The 15,285-nt window shown below is 38.3% G+C and overlaps 1 protein-coding gene across 2 annotated transcripts in view; it reads right to left on the bottom strand.

Moving 5' to 3' along the window:
• Positions 1-7,751: 7,751 nt before the first annotated feature.
• Positions 7,752-15,285, bottom strand: part of SLC26A7 (solute carrier family 26 member 7) — a 69,805-nt gene continuing 62,271 nt past the window's right edge. The window contains exons 14-18 of one of the 2 annotated variants that reach the window (XM_072851203.1): positions 14,810-14,858; positions 12,019-12,119; positions 9,490-9,544; positions 9,279-9,400; positions 7,752-7,795 (exon numbers count right to left, since the gene is read on the bottom strand). In XM_072851203.1, coding sequence (XP_072707304.1) covers positions 7,787-7,795; positions 9,279-9,400; positions 9,490-9,544; positions 12,019-12,119; positions 14,810-14,858 — 336 coding nt within the window. In that variant the 3' untranslated portion in view covers positions 7,752-7,786. Of the gene's footprint in view, positions 7,796-9,196; positions 9,401-9,489; positions 9,545-12,018; positions 12,120-14,809; positions 14,859-15,285 lie in introns of those variants that run through there. The other variant, XM_072851201.1, reaches the window with a different exon arrangement.

The following is a 15,285-nucleotide window of genomic DNA, read 5'->3' on the forward strand; positions in this document are numbered from 1 at the left end:
TATCATCTGCTCCTTCCTGCTTCTATTCAGGAGAACAAAAGACAGGGATCTTGTTCCCCCCAGCTCATAGGGGGATTTGCAGTCTGTCCCAGCAGTTTACAGATGGAAGAGGTTGCATGAGGAACATGTGTATATGAAAGTCATCAGGAATAGGGCAGGTAATCGCGAGCGGAGGTGTGTGAAGTACTTCAGGGTGGGGCTGTACAATTGCTCTTTGGGTAATACTACTTTCCCTTTCTGAAAACTCTCTCCATCTGCAGACTACCACAGATGAATTGTGCCTATAATTACTATGGCCTGTTCAGGTTTCAAATGTTTGAAATAGCAAGTCAAGTCCCAGGCAATCATGAGTTTGGTTTAAAGATCATTCTTTGAGATTATAAAACATGGTTACCAGATCGCACAGAAAACACAACTCAGTGATGGAACAGGTCCTTTCCAGTCCTCTGTTTCTAAAATCATATACTTTTTCCATCAGTTTACTAGTTCAATCACCCCAGAAGCTGCAAGTGGTTCAAATCTGAAGCCATCCAAGGCATGTTATGTATCGTAGAATCATAGAATCATTTAGGTTAGAAAGGGCTTCTAAGATCATCGAGTCCAACCGTTAACCTAACACTGCCAAGTCCACCACTAAACCATGTCCCTAAGCATCACATCTACACGTCTTTTAAATACCCCCAGGGACGGTGACTCCACCACTTCCCTGGGCAGCCTGGTGCAATGTTTGACAACCCTTTCAGTGAAGACATTTTTCCTAATATCCAATCTAAACCTCCCCTGGCACAACTTGAGGCCATTTCCTCTCGTCCTATTGTTCTGATGCTCCGCCACTTTGCCTGTAGACTAATAGAGACCACATTTCCTGAACTGATGAGCAGCAAGCAGTTTTAGCTGTACTACCTGGGTCTACAAACAACAGCCTAAGTTTCACATTTGCTGATGGCTTTGTTTGTATAAAGTTTGTGATTTACTCAACAAAGCAAAAAATGTGCAAAAAGTACCTTCACCCCAAACTTACAACTATTAATTAAAAGATCAAATAATTTTGTCTCTCAAATGGAATGTAAGACAGTGTATCCAATTAGCGGGGCATACTTTGTGGGATTTAAGTGAATGCACAGGGTGCAGCTTAATTCAGCATTGTGGAGTTTTTAAGAATACCTAAGATTTGGCTGATTTTTTAAACTGTGACAGCATCACAGTCAAAGCACAATGGGGATAAAAAGTATTTACCATCACCAACTCAGTCAAAGGGACAGCATGGACTTTTATGACAAACTGTGCAGCACTATGAGCCACTCCCTCAGTTCCCATCAATCCTTAATCACCTGAATGTGTCCAGCACAAAAGGTCTCTTTATTACTGGAAAGCACATTAGAGAAGAACTAACCAGCCATTTCTCTGCTTTTGCATGTCATGCTCTCCTGCAATGCCATGGAGCCAGAGGATTCCCCTTAGGCAGGGAGTTGCTCCTCAAGCTACTTTTCAAGTCCCTGGTGAGAGCTGATCTTGGACTTCTATGCTCCAGATCAGGAAAGGAAAAGAATTAGGTTGCTCAGCCATCTCACTCCAAAGTGGTTTCCTTGTCATTGTGTGAGTATAACTGAGAAGCATAGCTCTACAAAATAGCCTTTATCATTAAGAATATCATTAAGAATACTTAGCTGTATAGCAACTGGGAGTTTATGGCACTGCAAATGGTTTATACTTTTGCGAACCACTGTAAAATCAAAAATGTAGAGGCTGCATTAATTTTGGTAGAGGCAAATGCTTTCATAAATTACCAGGCTTGAAAAATTAAGCTGCTACTTTCAAGGCCAAATTTTTAAAGATATGTCAATCTATTTTCCATTAATGCCATCACAGTTATTGGGGGGGGTGGGAGGGTTTACCCATAATTTCCTCCCTACTGGGGTAAGCCACAGACTTTATATAAGCAATACCATCAGTATGCACAAATTGGATATGAGGTGCACCATCTGTACATGCAAATGACAATTAAAAAGACATATTCAAACGACTGTGCATGCATAGAGGCAATACTGGAAAAATTGGCCCAAGATTTCTGTATCTCTTACAGAGGTAAAAATGTCTGTTAGATGCCATACTCCCCTAAGAACTGTGAGGAAGTCAAACTTCTGAATGTAATGCAATTTCTCCTCTTTCATTATTAAGATTTAATACATTTTGAGGTTGCAGAAGGCAAAATATCTCACTACAGACTGGTTAGTACAGAATGTAAAAAAACAGAAGCTGCTAAGTATTGAAATAATGAGGGCATTTTCCTCCTTCTACATGTAAATTGTCTCATATTCCAATTTATTTCCGTATAAATTTATTGTTGCATATGCTAATACACAGAATTGAAACAAGAAAAAAATACTTAAATGCATTGTAAAACATATGGAAACATACAGATTATGTGATCTTTACTAAAAATCCATCTTAATGATGAAAGCACCATTTAGCATCCACTCTGGAACTGCACTCCTTCATTTATTTATGAGGCACTACTTTCTGTAGACAAAGAAAGTATCTTCCAAAAATAGGAGTGCCATATTTTCAAGACACACTGTATATTTTATTTTTGTAACTAGTAAATGTCAAACAGTATTCACACACAGTATTGACGCATTAATGTTTTCATTCAACAGTGAAGATAGATACCTTTCCTTGTTACATTATATATTTATGACACACAGAGCTGTCAAATGAATTATGTCAAAGCAGCTAAAGTCAGACCTTGTGACACTTGAATCATAGAATCAGGGCAAATAACCTTTAAAATGAAAGACAAACGATGAGAATTAGAAACATTTAATTTGCATAAATATAATGTTAACAGTCTTTTCCTTATTACATATTTTATGCCTAATTTATAATTGTCACTATATTCATTTCTTAACATCAGTTTGCACTCTATTTTTTTTCCTCATTGCTCGCTTTCTTTTGGAATGTGTGAAACACAAATTCTGTAAGAAGCATATGATCAGATCCCCATTTTAACATACTCTGATTAGCACATCTTAAATTTTGTGGAAAACTCTTCATTCACATAATATACTATCTAAAATTTAGAATTAATTCCTAAAAATAGCTAAAAATTCCAAACATATCAAGCAAATAAAACATCTCTGAAAATATTGGGCTATCTCTTGAAAACAATCTTGTATTAAAGTTTTCCTATGAAGTGCAGAGTACACCAAAATGTGCAAAATTGAAGCATTGATTTTCATAACTAGATGATTCATATATTTTTGAATTTAGGAATGTAAAATCTGAGCATCTAAGTACATGTATAGGAATCAAAGTGAATGGTTAGATTTTCAGAATTGCTTACTACTCAGAGTAGTAAACTCGTTGGTTTCATTAGCTGAAACCTGTTAGTAAATGAGACACTTCCTCGAGCCTCTGCTACGGGGTGTGGAGTATCTCTCACACCTTTAGAAATCAATAAGAACAGATAGCCCTCCGCACTTTGCAGGACTCTGCCCTTATTGCTTACACTGCACAAGCTTATGTATGCAAGCACAGTTAATAAAACTTTGCATTACTCTGAAAACTCCCTAGGGATGTTCATGTAAATCAGGCTGGAAGGTACTAAGATGAATGTCTGCCTCAGGAGGGCACAATAACTAAAACCCTTATTCTTACTGGCTGCAATTCACCTCCATGTGGATAACAAGACCAGGGCCTGCACCGCCATAAGGAGACACAGACTTTATGCAGCCTCTTTGTTACAGGGTGAGTTTGTCTCACTTCACGCTTCTGAATCAGAAGAATAAATATGTTTTATTCTATTCTATTCCATTATTTTATAATAATGGTAGTTGGACTAGATGATCATTGTAGGTCCCTTCCAACTGAACTATGTTATTCTATTCTATTCTATTCTATTCTATTCTATTCTATTCTATTCTATTCTATTCTATTCTGTCCTGTTCTGTTCTATTCTATTCTATTCTGGTGAAGCTAATTGGGATGTTTTGGGTTAAGCTCCTATACATTTACATAGTAATTCTTCTTGAGAGCCAGAGGGAAGCCAGTGGACAGTCTATACAAGGAAGCATTGAGGAAAGGGTTGAAATTGATAGTAAACTCCAAAACTTAATCTAGAAAGTTTAGGGTGTTTCCTTAAAACTTCACCAAAGAATTGAGCAGTTGTTTGTCAGTTGAGTCTGCAAGTGAAGCAAACACACCACCACCACAGATTTGCAGAGAGGTACTCAGGCAAGACACTAAGGAACTCCCAGCCCACCAGCAGAGAGACCGGTGATCTCCTGGCAGTCTGTCACTGGTGTAAGAAATCTGATGGCATGTCATCCTGGTCACTTGAAGGCAGGTAACATGCAATCACTAGTTTTAGTGAACATCAGTAGCTCAGAGGAGTGGTGGTGGAGAAACAGAAACTGCATCAGTAGTGAAGTAATTTGCCCTCCTAGGCCAATGGTAAAAAAGAAATTACCCTCCTTCACCCACTAACCATGGTTCTATAAAGCAGTTCTGGTCTGACAGAGCTTAAGCTCAGTACAGGTGTTTTAGAAGCAATTGAAAGGGCAGCTGTCTTCATGGGTCCCTTGAATGCTGAGAAACAACTATCCCAAGTGGTGCCACTTGCTGGAAAGGGAATCTAATTAACAATGTATATTCTCAGAAATAGAAAGAAATTTAGGCTAATTAGCCTAATATAAGGTCAAATACATTACAGGAATATTACAAGTATCCCAAAGCCCAGCGTTGGAAGGTCAGGAAATTTAGAGTTATGATTAAATGTTTTAAGGGAGGAAATGTATTTCATCCCGGATTCTGCCCTGAGAGACAATCAAGCAGTGATCACGGCATTAAGACATTTTGAATTGGAAGTCTTACACTGATGAAACACTTTTTAAAATTACACTGAAGGTCTTTGAGCTAATGGAGATAAATGTCCATCTCAAAACAGCCATTTAGCTGTGGAAAAGTTATTCTTATTGAAAGCAGTGGAAAGTGGAAGCCATTTTGATTAACACTACAAAATTGCTAATTTGATGCAGAGATGCAGAGGATTTCATCAAGGGCTAACACTACAAGGAATTTTAAAAGCTTCCATGTTGTCCCATTTACCAGATCATTCAGAATAAAACCGAAAGTCTCCTGGTAGATGCTATCTTTACTAAAGACCCTATTTTTAACAATGTCATTAATCATCTTATCTTTAAATTTTCAGAAAAAACATATAGCTATCAAAGAATAGATACTGAACTTAGTAGAAAAGATACCATTTATTCATTTATTCATTTTTTCAGTTTTACAGTTGAGATCTCCATTCAGCTGTGACATACAATTGATGCTTCTACAATTAAAGAACAATGTAAATAGTTTCTAAAGTGTTAAAAAATTACTAAAACTGTTTGAGGAAATTATTAATCAAATGTTATAGCCTGTTACTGAGTCCAAGGATGTAATGAGTCATCTGCAATCAACTACAGCATCTGAAATGAATGCGCGTGGGACAATGTACAGAACTTATTTCTCCTGTGTATAGCAGGCTTCTCACAGTTACTAATCAACCCTTTACACAGTATTTATGAAAGCAGTCTCAGCAGAACATGTACAGAACAATTCTGGTCATCTGTGGGACAAAGTGGGGAATAACTCCAAGAGTCACCTATAACTGAAAGGGTAAAAAAACCCATGGCTCTCTCCCGTTGTCTTCTAGTAGTGTGGAATCACCAAGACCAGAAGAAAAGCCTATCAATGCCTTTACACAAGTATGTAGGGATGCGAAAATCACTCCGTGAGCTACCTCATCTACTGCAAGCAGCTGCTTTGGGCAAAGAGAGCAAGGAAAGTCCAGACAAGCATACAACTGTAACTGCTGCTGAAAACAGGATGCTTAGCATTAGATTTTGCCTATACGCTCCAGCTGCACAAAGCACCCTTGTACTTCTCTCCTCTCTGTAGTGCTAAGACAAGCATTACAGCTGTGCCATATTAATTTACCTTTTTATTTCCATAGGTTTTTGAAGCCTGTGAGGAAAAATCCTACTCCTCATCCTTTCTCTTTTTTGGATTGGTTTTTGCTCGACTCTTACATTTTATTGCTAGTGTTCATGTATAGCAACAAAGGCAAGAGGAAAAAAGTCATACATGTTGCCACATAATATGGTACTGATATGATAGCATAATCTAATACGATTGCTGGCAATCCATAATTACAAGCCAAATACTCAACCCATGAATTCCCCCACCCCATTTGTGTGCTTGCACACGTACTGCAGAACTGGGGTTGAAATGTGGCACACACCTCATGTGTCTCTCTACCGTCATTTCTTGGCTGCTACAGCTGAAGATTTCACCACCAAAAAATCACAGCTCAAACTGGAAATGCAGACTACTCTGCTGGAAACAAGAACAAGTTTTGGAAAAATATTACCAGTTTTTCCTCTTCTATCTGAGCTAAAGAATACCTATGGCTTTGAAAACATAGCAAACCATAATAACTCATGACAACTACTAGAGGGGGAGACAATCCAGTGCACTTAGCCAACATACATCTGCCTTCTCTCAGTGCTCCCACTGACCTTGGCAGGCATTAAAAAGCATACAAAACCAAGTACAAAAAATAGAAGAATATGTTAGCTGTGATATGATGCTGTTACTGCAACTGGCTGTCTTGAACAGAAGAAAGGGTAAGTAAAGCCATTAGAAACAGAGTATGCACTGGTATATGGCTTCCTGTATGTACTGTATCAATTATAACACACTGGTTTTAAGAATTCATAATGTCTCATTATTCCATGCACAAAACTACAGATGCATATTACAACTAATGTTACAATAGAAGATATCTAAAACACTATACCTTACTGGTAAACACAGTCAGTACTTAATGCCTGCTTTATAATAATTTGTATCTAAATGTATATAAAAATATTATATAAAACCACTATAGAACAATTGTATGAACATTCTCTGAGTCATGGCAGCTGAAAGATTTTTTTCTGAATGGCAGATCTGTCATTACTGAATGTAGTAAATATATATGGCATACAAAAGATCATCTATGAGATCCCCTGGAGAAAAAAGCTAAGGAGAAACCGTGGTGTAGTTCATTCTGAATATGAGCAGATCAAACTAGCCATATTCAATGGGTTGACATCACACTTCACTCTGTTCACTGAACTTGCTGTAATTCTAAATTGAGAGAAACAGAAAAAAAAAGTATTACAATGTTTTCCTAGAATATCATGTAAAAATAGCAGATGAAGCAGTGCTAGTTTGAAAATCCCACCATTATAAAGACTAATAAATCAAAAAGTTATTTATGATGAGGATGAACTGCATAAAGCAACAGATAATTCTCTTACCAACTTATCAACATAAAAATGAGAATTACATGACATTAACCTTGGAGGATGTAGATAACAGCACCTTTGCATTTCTGCACAGCAGCAGAGATGAAAAGGAACCATGAAGCCCTCTTGCCTCTACCTTTCTGCCAGTGAAAGACTATTTCCTGCTGTAGGGAGAAGCGGAAATGTAAATCGGAATGAATCACTTTCCATAAATCGCCAACTCCTTCCTTCTGTTCTTTTCCAGCCTAGCCTAGCCTAGCCTAGCCTAGCCTAGCGTAGCCTACCTTATCCTATCCTATCCTATCCTGCCTTTTTTCCTTCATATAAACACTCAAAATTCCTGCTGACATCAGCATCTTAAAAAGGCACAGGAAGAGTACATAGACAGACTGTGTTACTTACAGTGTGGTGCTGCTATTGTGCTCACCCTGCCTTTTTACTCCTGTTCATCTTATCTTCAGGTGTTAAACGCAAGGGACACATAAAAAAAAAACCCAAATCACATACTCGGAATACTCTGAAGAGGCATCAGCAGCATATATACACTGTTCATAATTACATTTAAAATTTGAGGCTGCATGCAAGCCTTTCAGACTAATCTGCTAAGCCACTATTGAGAGCTTTGATTTGCTTAGCAGCTCTGGTAGAAACATGGGATCAGTTCCTAGAAAAGTGGGCTTCTGAGCGCTAATATCCCTTTTCACTTTGGACATTTGTCCTGGTCTCCCCATGTCCCATTTCCATAAAACAGGAATGCTAGTACATAACTATCTTACAAGAATGTTAGGAAGGTTAATTAATGTCTATAAAGAATGCAGACATTTTATAACACAACAATCATCCTAAATCATCTAATCAGACCCAGACAAAATATACAATAGTCATCCCTATTATTTCTGCCCTGCAGTTACTATTTAGTAAATTATTTCTTTTGCAGGGCAACAAAATGAAAAATGTTGAAAAGCTCTGAAGAGAACATGTTTTTCTGGTCAATCCACTAGACCAACTGTGCCAACTCACCTTATCTGGATAAATCAATGGAAAGTGATTTTGTCCATAGGCAACTCTAATTTAATTAGTAGAATATAAAGTGGAGAAAAAAAACCCCAAAACCACAGACCATGATGAGTTTAATGTCTCTTGGAGAGGGCTCTGAGCCAAGCTCTAGCCATGTTTGGAATCATAAATAAAACCATGGGAAAGCCCACTGCTTGTAATGCATGCTCAGCTGTGCTGGGATTACAATGGAAATGGCTCACAGTTTATAAGGAAAACCCAGGTTTACATCTTTTTCACAAGGAATACAAGAATTATTGACTGAGTAAATACATGTTCAAGCAAATGCATGTTCAAGCCTCAAGCCTCAATTTCTGAGCCAAGCCTTCCTTCTCCCTCTAGCTCTCTCTTCCACCTCGTGCAATTCCTACCCCTTCTTTCCACCAGTGAGCCAACACAGCAGGGTAGACACAAGCTTATTAGCTCAAAACAAACTTGCTAAGGATCCAGAAGTGTTTCGGTCAGAACGGTACAGTTCTGTGTGAAGTAGCTGTAAGCAACCCAGAATGAGGACCGCAGGAATGTAGTTTCAGTAATGCAGAACTAGGTGAGAGTTAATTTGCCTCACCAAGAGGCTATGTTAGGTATTTCTAGATGACATTACGCTTTCCAGTGAAGAATGCACCCAGATTAATGCACCACAACACAGGGCCTCTGGATCTAGCATAGAAGACTGAGAAGTTGTTGCTAAAGGAGAGACGGTGATGGGAAGAGAGTGCTAGCAGGAAAAACTTGGTAACTGCAGTCCAGAGGCTGAGGACCAGATGTAGAGACTAGACAGATAAAAGATTTCTACACAAAAATTTCACTGGGTAAATAAGATTTCCCCAGAATTTAATGAATTACTGTGAGCATCCAAGAAGCCCTCCAGACTTCACCTACCCCTGCTGTAAGTCTCACCCTGTGAATTTGAATGGCATCGATTGCTGAAGAAATAGATTCAAAGAAGACAGGATTTTCAGATTCAAGATTTCCACCGTACTGCATTGCTTTTATCAAGGAAGCTGCAATAAAACAAACATATGAGCACTGATAAGGTAGTGAGGATATATAAACCGTCATGTTAAAAATTTTGCTGTAAGCTGATACTTGCCTTTGCAGTGTGCTAGCAACACATCGATGTGTCTGTTTTTACAGTCCATGTAAATCTATATGTGTGAAAACATGAAATTAAAAAAGCCTGTTTCAAATACCAACAGAGAATCAAATACCCAAAAAGAACGTATTCAGAGCAGGCAGGCAGAAGTGCTGCTGTTGAAGCTGTACTGCCAGCAGCCACCAGAGCGAGCCCTTTTGTAATGCAAACACCACAAACCCACACTAATTACTCCCCCCTCCTCAAAGTACTCTACAGCTCTGCTGGTGATAAAATGAATTAAATCTGAATTTGATGAACAATTTAGCACTTTAAAAATTATATTTGTTAGATTTTTTTTTCCTCCAGTTTTCCTTTTTCAGCAAGTTTCCCCATCTCCTCTCCACATGCTTACCTACCAGTCCACAAAGGCATGAATCGCACCTAGGAAACTTTGAACCTTCCAGCAGACTATCAGAAAAGCACCATAACCATCTTGCTACATTCTGCAGTAAGTTGTTCTTTATTCTTTATTTTAAAATGTTAATCTTCACAGAGACTAAGTATTCAATAAGCTAGAAAGTAAAAAAAGTGAAAGTAACTCTAGAACCAGACTAGGGCCTTTTCTGGCAGATGAGCAACATCCAAAGCAGTCCTTGCTTCAAAAAATGCTTAAATAATCCATATAAAGTGGAACAATTCTGAGAGAAGAGATTCAGCAAGAACCACATCAGAATACCCTATTTTTAAAAATAAACCAAAAGCCTGTCTCAGTCTACAAATCCCTCTAGCAGCAGTGATGATATTTCGGGAAGGAGTGTAACAACGAGGACACATTGGGTGTGTTCCTCCCCTGGGTAACTCAGTTTTGGACCAGTCATTTACTCAGAGGCAAAATACGCTCTCAACTTGCGCATTTCGCAGCCGATGATGGACTTACCTCTCACAAATTTGTCTAACACTTCTTTGATATAATTTGTACTTCTGGGGTCTCTAAGATCTTTTGGAAATCAGTTTCACCAATCTTTTTTTTTTTAATTAATGCTTTATGTCCTGGTTTCGGCTGGGATACAGTTAATTTTCTTCCTAGTAGCTGGTATAGTGCTGTGTGTTGGATTTAGAATGAGAGTAATGGTGATAACACACCAATGTTTTAGTTGTTGCTAAGTAGTGCTTACGCTAAGTCAAGGACTTTTCAGCTTCCCCTGCTCTGCCAGGGGCACAAGAAGCTGGGAGGGGGCACAGCCAGGACAGCTGACCCCAACTGGCCAAAGGGCTATTCCATACCATATGGCATCATGCTCAGTATAGAAACTGGGGGGAGCTGGCCTGGGGGCAGCGATCGCTGCTTGGGGATGGGCTGGGCATCGGTCAGTGGGTGGTGAGCAGTTGTATCACTTAGTTTTTTCCTGGGTTTTCTTCCTCTCTCTCTCTCTTGTTGTTTTCCTTCTCATTACAATTTTTATTATTATTATTTTTGTGTGTGTGTGTTCCAATTATTAAACTGCTCTTACCTCAACCCTTGAGTTTTCTTACTTTTGCTCTTCCGATTCTCTCCCCCATCCCGCCGGGGGGGGAGGGTGAGCGGGCGGCTCTGTGGAGCTTAATTGCCGGCTGGGGCTAAACCACAACACTTTATCTAATAATTTTATTGAATGCCCTACATTTTGAGGTGAGACATAATAAAGAGTAACTCCCACTCACCTTATTTAATCTTTCCAGTTTTATTTTTTACTATATCCCCACCTATACATAGTTTTAATTTAACATTTTTAAGGCAGCACTTACTTCACTGCTTAATCACTGCAGTAAATTGAGAAAATGGTTAGGATAAGAAAAGGCCTGGGCTGAGACCCAAGTTCAAATCTGGTCTTCTGTCTTACTCAGAAAAATTATATGAATGAAACCTTGCATACCCACTTAAATCTGTACCCACTACACATCTATTAAATGCCAGACCCAATGGAAATGTAAGAAATAGCTTTTGAACATAATTTTTCATCCACTATATAGAACTGCTCATTATGTGGTTACTGGTTTTGGTCTTCTGGGAGCTTCTTGGAGCTCCTGCAATGCCTGAGGAGCCCAGCCTGCTAGGTATGTAACCCACAGAAGAAAACATGGAGAAATCATTAAGACCTCTGGCTTAGTGGAAAGCAGGACATACAGATAAAATCACAGAATTAAAAGCTGAAATTTTAAACGGGTAAATCTACACATGGCTACACTGCAACTGACATAACTGATATGACAGGGTCAAATATGACCTAAAACAGCTTTAAAATTAAAAAAAAAAAGTTCAGAAACTCATCTCCATTACATACAGATACTTATATTTGCACTGAATATCACACAAAATCTTTAGAATTATTTTTTATATAATTCTATGTATAAACGCAATGCAGTTTAATACCAAATCTGTGTTCATCTTTTCCACGAGTGACATGCTTATCCACTGATATAGGTGAGGTGATGAGTAGCTGGCTCCAGTAACCTGTATGTGTAATTATATTTCTATGTACAGAATTTGTCGGATATCATGAATACCTGAAGCAGCACTGAGACTCCAGTGTAGTCAAAGAAATTCAGTCCACTGCAGTCTAATATCAAAACACGTCGCTCACTGTGACATGACTGGAATGACTCACCTACACATTTGATAAATGAAAAACTTTAATTAAAAGGGAGAATAGTCAAGAAATGCATATAAGAATAATGATAGTTCAACAAAATAAGCCCAAACTATCACAATAAAAATTTTACTATTACGTACTGGGATATCAGTCAAGCAAATGGCACATTTTAGAAGCACAAATGAAGGACCTTCAGAGCAATGGGATGAAGTGATGATGGGCAGAACATATCATTAGTGAGATGTTTTAGACAGGAATAGTCGCTCAAGAATTAAAGAATTGCTTCTTCAGATTTGAATTTCTAAATGAGTCAGGATAATATCTTGGCTTGTTTGGAAAAGTTTACATGGGATACAGAGAGAATATATCTCTCTTTTAAGCTCTGATATGACGTTCATTTCTGTAGTACCTAAATGCCTGCCTATGGCTTAACTAAGCCTTCCTCCTATAAGGAAGAAAAATACATAAAGTGGAGTGTTTTGTTTTCCTAAGATTTTACTGTGCTTTTTTTATATACTATCACATATTGATGCTGGAGAAAAAAAGATGTTGGTAAGATTTGCGAAGGTCTTATACTCATTCTTCAACCACAGGCCATCTTGTGCTTAAACTATGCACACTCCTGAACTCCGAAATGTGTCCTGAACTAGCACATAGATAAATGATTCCTGGCTTTCATAAAGGGAAAACTAGAAAATAATGCACATCTTATTTACATTGCTCTGTGAACAAATGTTAGTTATCATAATGCACAAAACTCAAAAAAAGAGATGAAGGAAAGGAATTCTGAATGGAAAGATGGGTTAACCTAAATGGTTTTGACAGAGCAGAAGGAAAGATTTTAAACTCTTGAGGGGACTTAGAATTTCCCCATGGTGTAGATTTATAATGGTGCTAATTCCTTTCTGACAGTAGTCTGAGAGCTAGAGACTTTTGCACTTGCACCTCCAGAGATTTACTGTCTTTGTACTGTCCAACGTACATTAATAGATACATACCAAACAAAAATACAGAATTTCAAAGGAAACCTCCTGCCTGACATTGCTGTGACGGAAACCAAGAAAGGATTTATGAGATCTGCTAGGCTGCTCACTGTAATCTTTTCTACACACCTCCTCTGCCTCTGAAACAAAAGAACTTACTCTTTCTCCCTGTTACTTACTCATGACACCTTCCCCTCCAGCTGGCCTCCTGCACTGCAGTAGAGGCTGCCTGGCTTCTGGACGGGGGGGTAGATACAGCCCAGCTCCCTCTCTGAACCAGTGGCAAGGGCAACAGCAGCTGTTTACTTTGGTGCTGATAGAGACCAATGGCAAATCGGTATTCCCCAGAGGGAGAAAGGAAAGATTTTGACAAAGATCTACGTTGCTGCGCCTTCCAGGACACCTGCCGTAAGGATTAAAGATTATGTCTTCCTGCTCCCCTCCTTCCTAAAAATTTAAGCCTCATGGTTTGTTTTACTTTTTATAGGGATTTTTCTTTTTTCCCTCTGTTTTTTATTTTAAAGCTCTCATGAAGTGTCACCATAGACTGGTTGGTACAAGGGACAACAGAGCACGTAAGTCCTCAAGGCAGAATTTATGCAATCAGAAAAGAGGTCTTGTGCTGTCTGTAACTTCTGTAACATGAGAAACCAGTTCATCCAAAACAGGACTGAAATACGTACTGCCAAGACCTTCCAAAAATCTCCTCATGTATAAAGTGCTTTGCACTCTTTTCGTATTTTACAGTATAGCCCTGTATAGTCTTCAGTAGCCATTGTCATTACATTGCTATGTGTTACAGCAAAGCACTCTGTCACCCTCAAGTAAACTAAACATTGTGGTATCATAAAAATGTCATGAGTCTAGTTAATAAATGTAAACATTCAAACAACAGCCCCCGGATCAAATTCTTTACTGTGGCCTTAATGCTTATAAGTGTTTTAAATAAACACAGTATTTTAATTCCATCCACAATGAAGTCATCTGTGTAAAGTATCTTCTGCAAAAGGTTGGTGCAGCTCTCCCATGGAAATGTATGTGCTCTGGTTTGATTTAAGTGTTATAAAATGTGGGAAGAGTGGAATTATCCAGCTTAATTCTTAATTGAAAACAAACCCTTAGGTTTTTTTCTTTATTCTCTCTATTGATATACAGTACAATATTGGTGGCCATAGTGTCACTGATAATTCAGTTGATGTTTTCCGAGATTTTCTCCTAAGTAGCTTTAAAGATCACAAAAATTTAACATGGCTCTAATCTTACCCTATTTTTACTTTTGCATACTAATATTCAAGTCCCACTGTGAATGCAAAAAAACAAGACCAGAGCTTAGCAAAACAGCCTCTTAGGTCTTTGTCTGAAGACCAGTCCAGGCAGTAACATGGGAAGTGGTTCCTCCCACTGCCTACCTGTCTCAGTATGCACACAGTGGTTCATGAGAAATAAGCAGGGACTCCTGCAGAAAAGGTATTTTCATGGGTTGCCTGTTTTTGAAATCTTAAGAAGTCAGTCAAGACCAGAATAAAAATAAGACCTGTTAGGCCAAGGTTAACAGAATTTAACACCGTTTAGCAGTCATGCTTCATTGACTGTTTGTTCTAACTGAAAATATTAGTCTCCAGACAACTTGAGTTCACACAGAAATAAATAGAAAAGCATGGAGCCATTTTGCACACTTACATCCATCTTGGTTTTACTATCATTTATAGATAATAAACTCACCATGACAACTTCCATTGGAAAATGAACAGAGCAATGTGTTCTGCTCACACTGAAATAAAAGCAACAAACTATTAACATACCAAGGAAAACTAGTCCAATGCATAGTGACCAGAGAAAATCAATGCAATACATAAGAATGCTGTTTCTCAATATCAAAGTTAACTCCTTCTCTCCAAAATCATATTGTATGCAGCAGCCTATTGGATAGATAGTGTTTGCTGAGTATGTCTCTCAGTATTCTTCTAAAGTTATACCAAACTGATATCTCGCTTTTCTTTCTAGATGACTCAACCTGTCACGTTTGGATCCACTAGAAAGCATATTATGAACGCGATGCTTTTGGGGAAGCAGCGGTTGGTTAAGAAGTGGTCAAAAGATGGGAAAGATGTTCTTGAAAAGGTAAATTCTTGTCAGTGATTTTATAAGATTAACTTTTGATTCATTTTCTACTTGCTGCAATCTCATTTGCTATGCTA

Source organism: Ciconia boyciana, chromosome 2 (assembly GCF_034638445.1).
Source record: "Ciconia boyciana chromosome 2, ASM3463844v1, whole genome shotgun sequence".
Taxonomy (NCBI): domain Eukaryota; kingdom Metazoa; phylum Chordata; class Aves; order Ciconiiformes; family Ciconiidae; genus Ciconia; species Ciconia boyciana.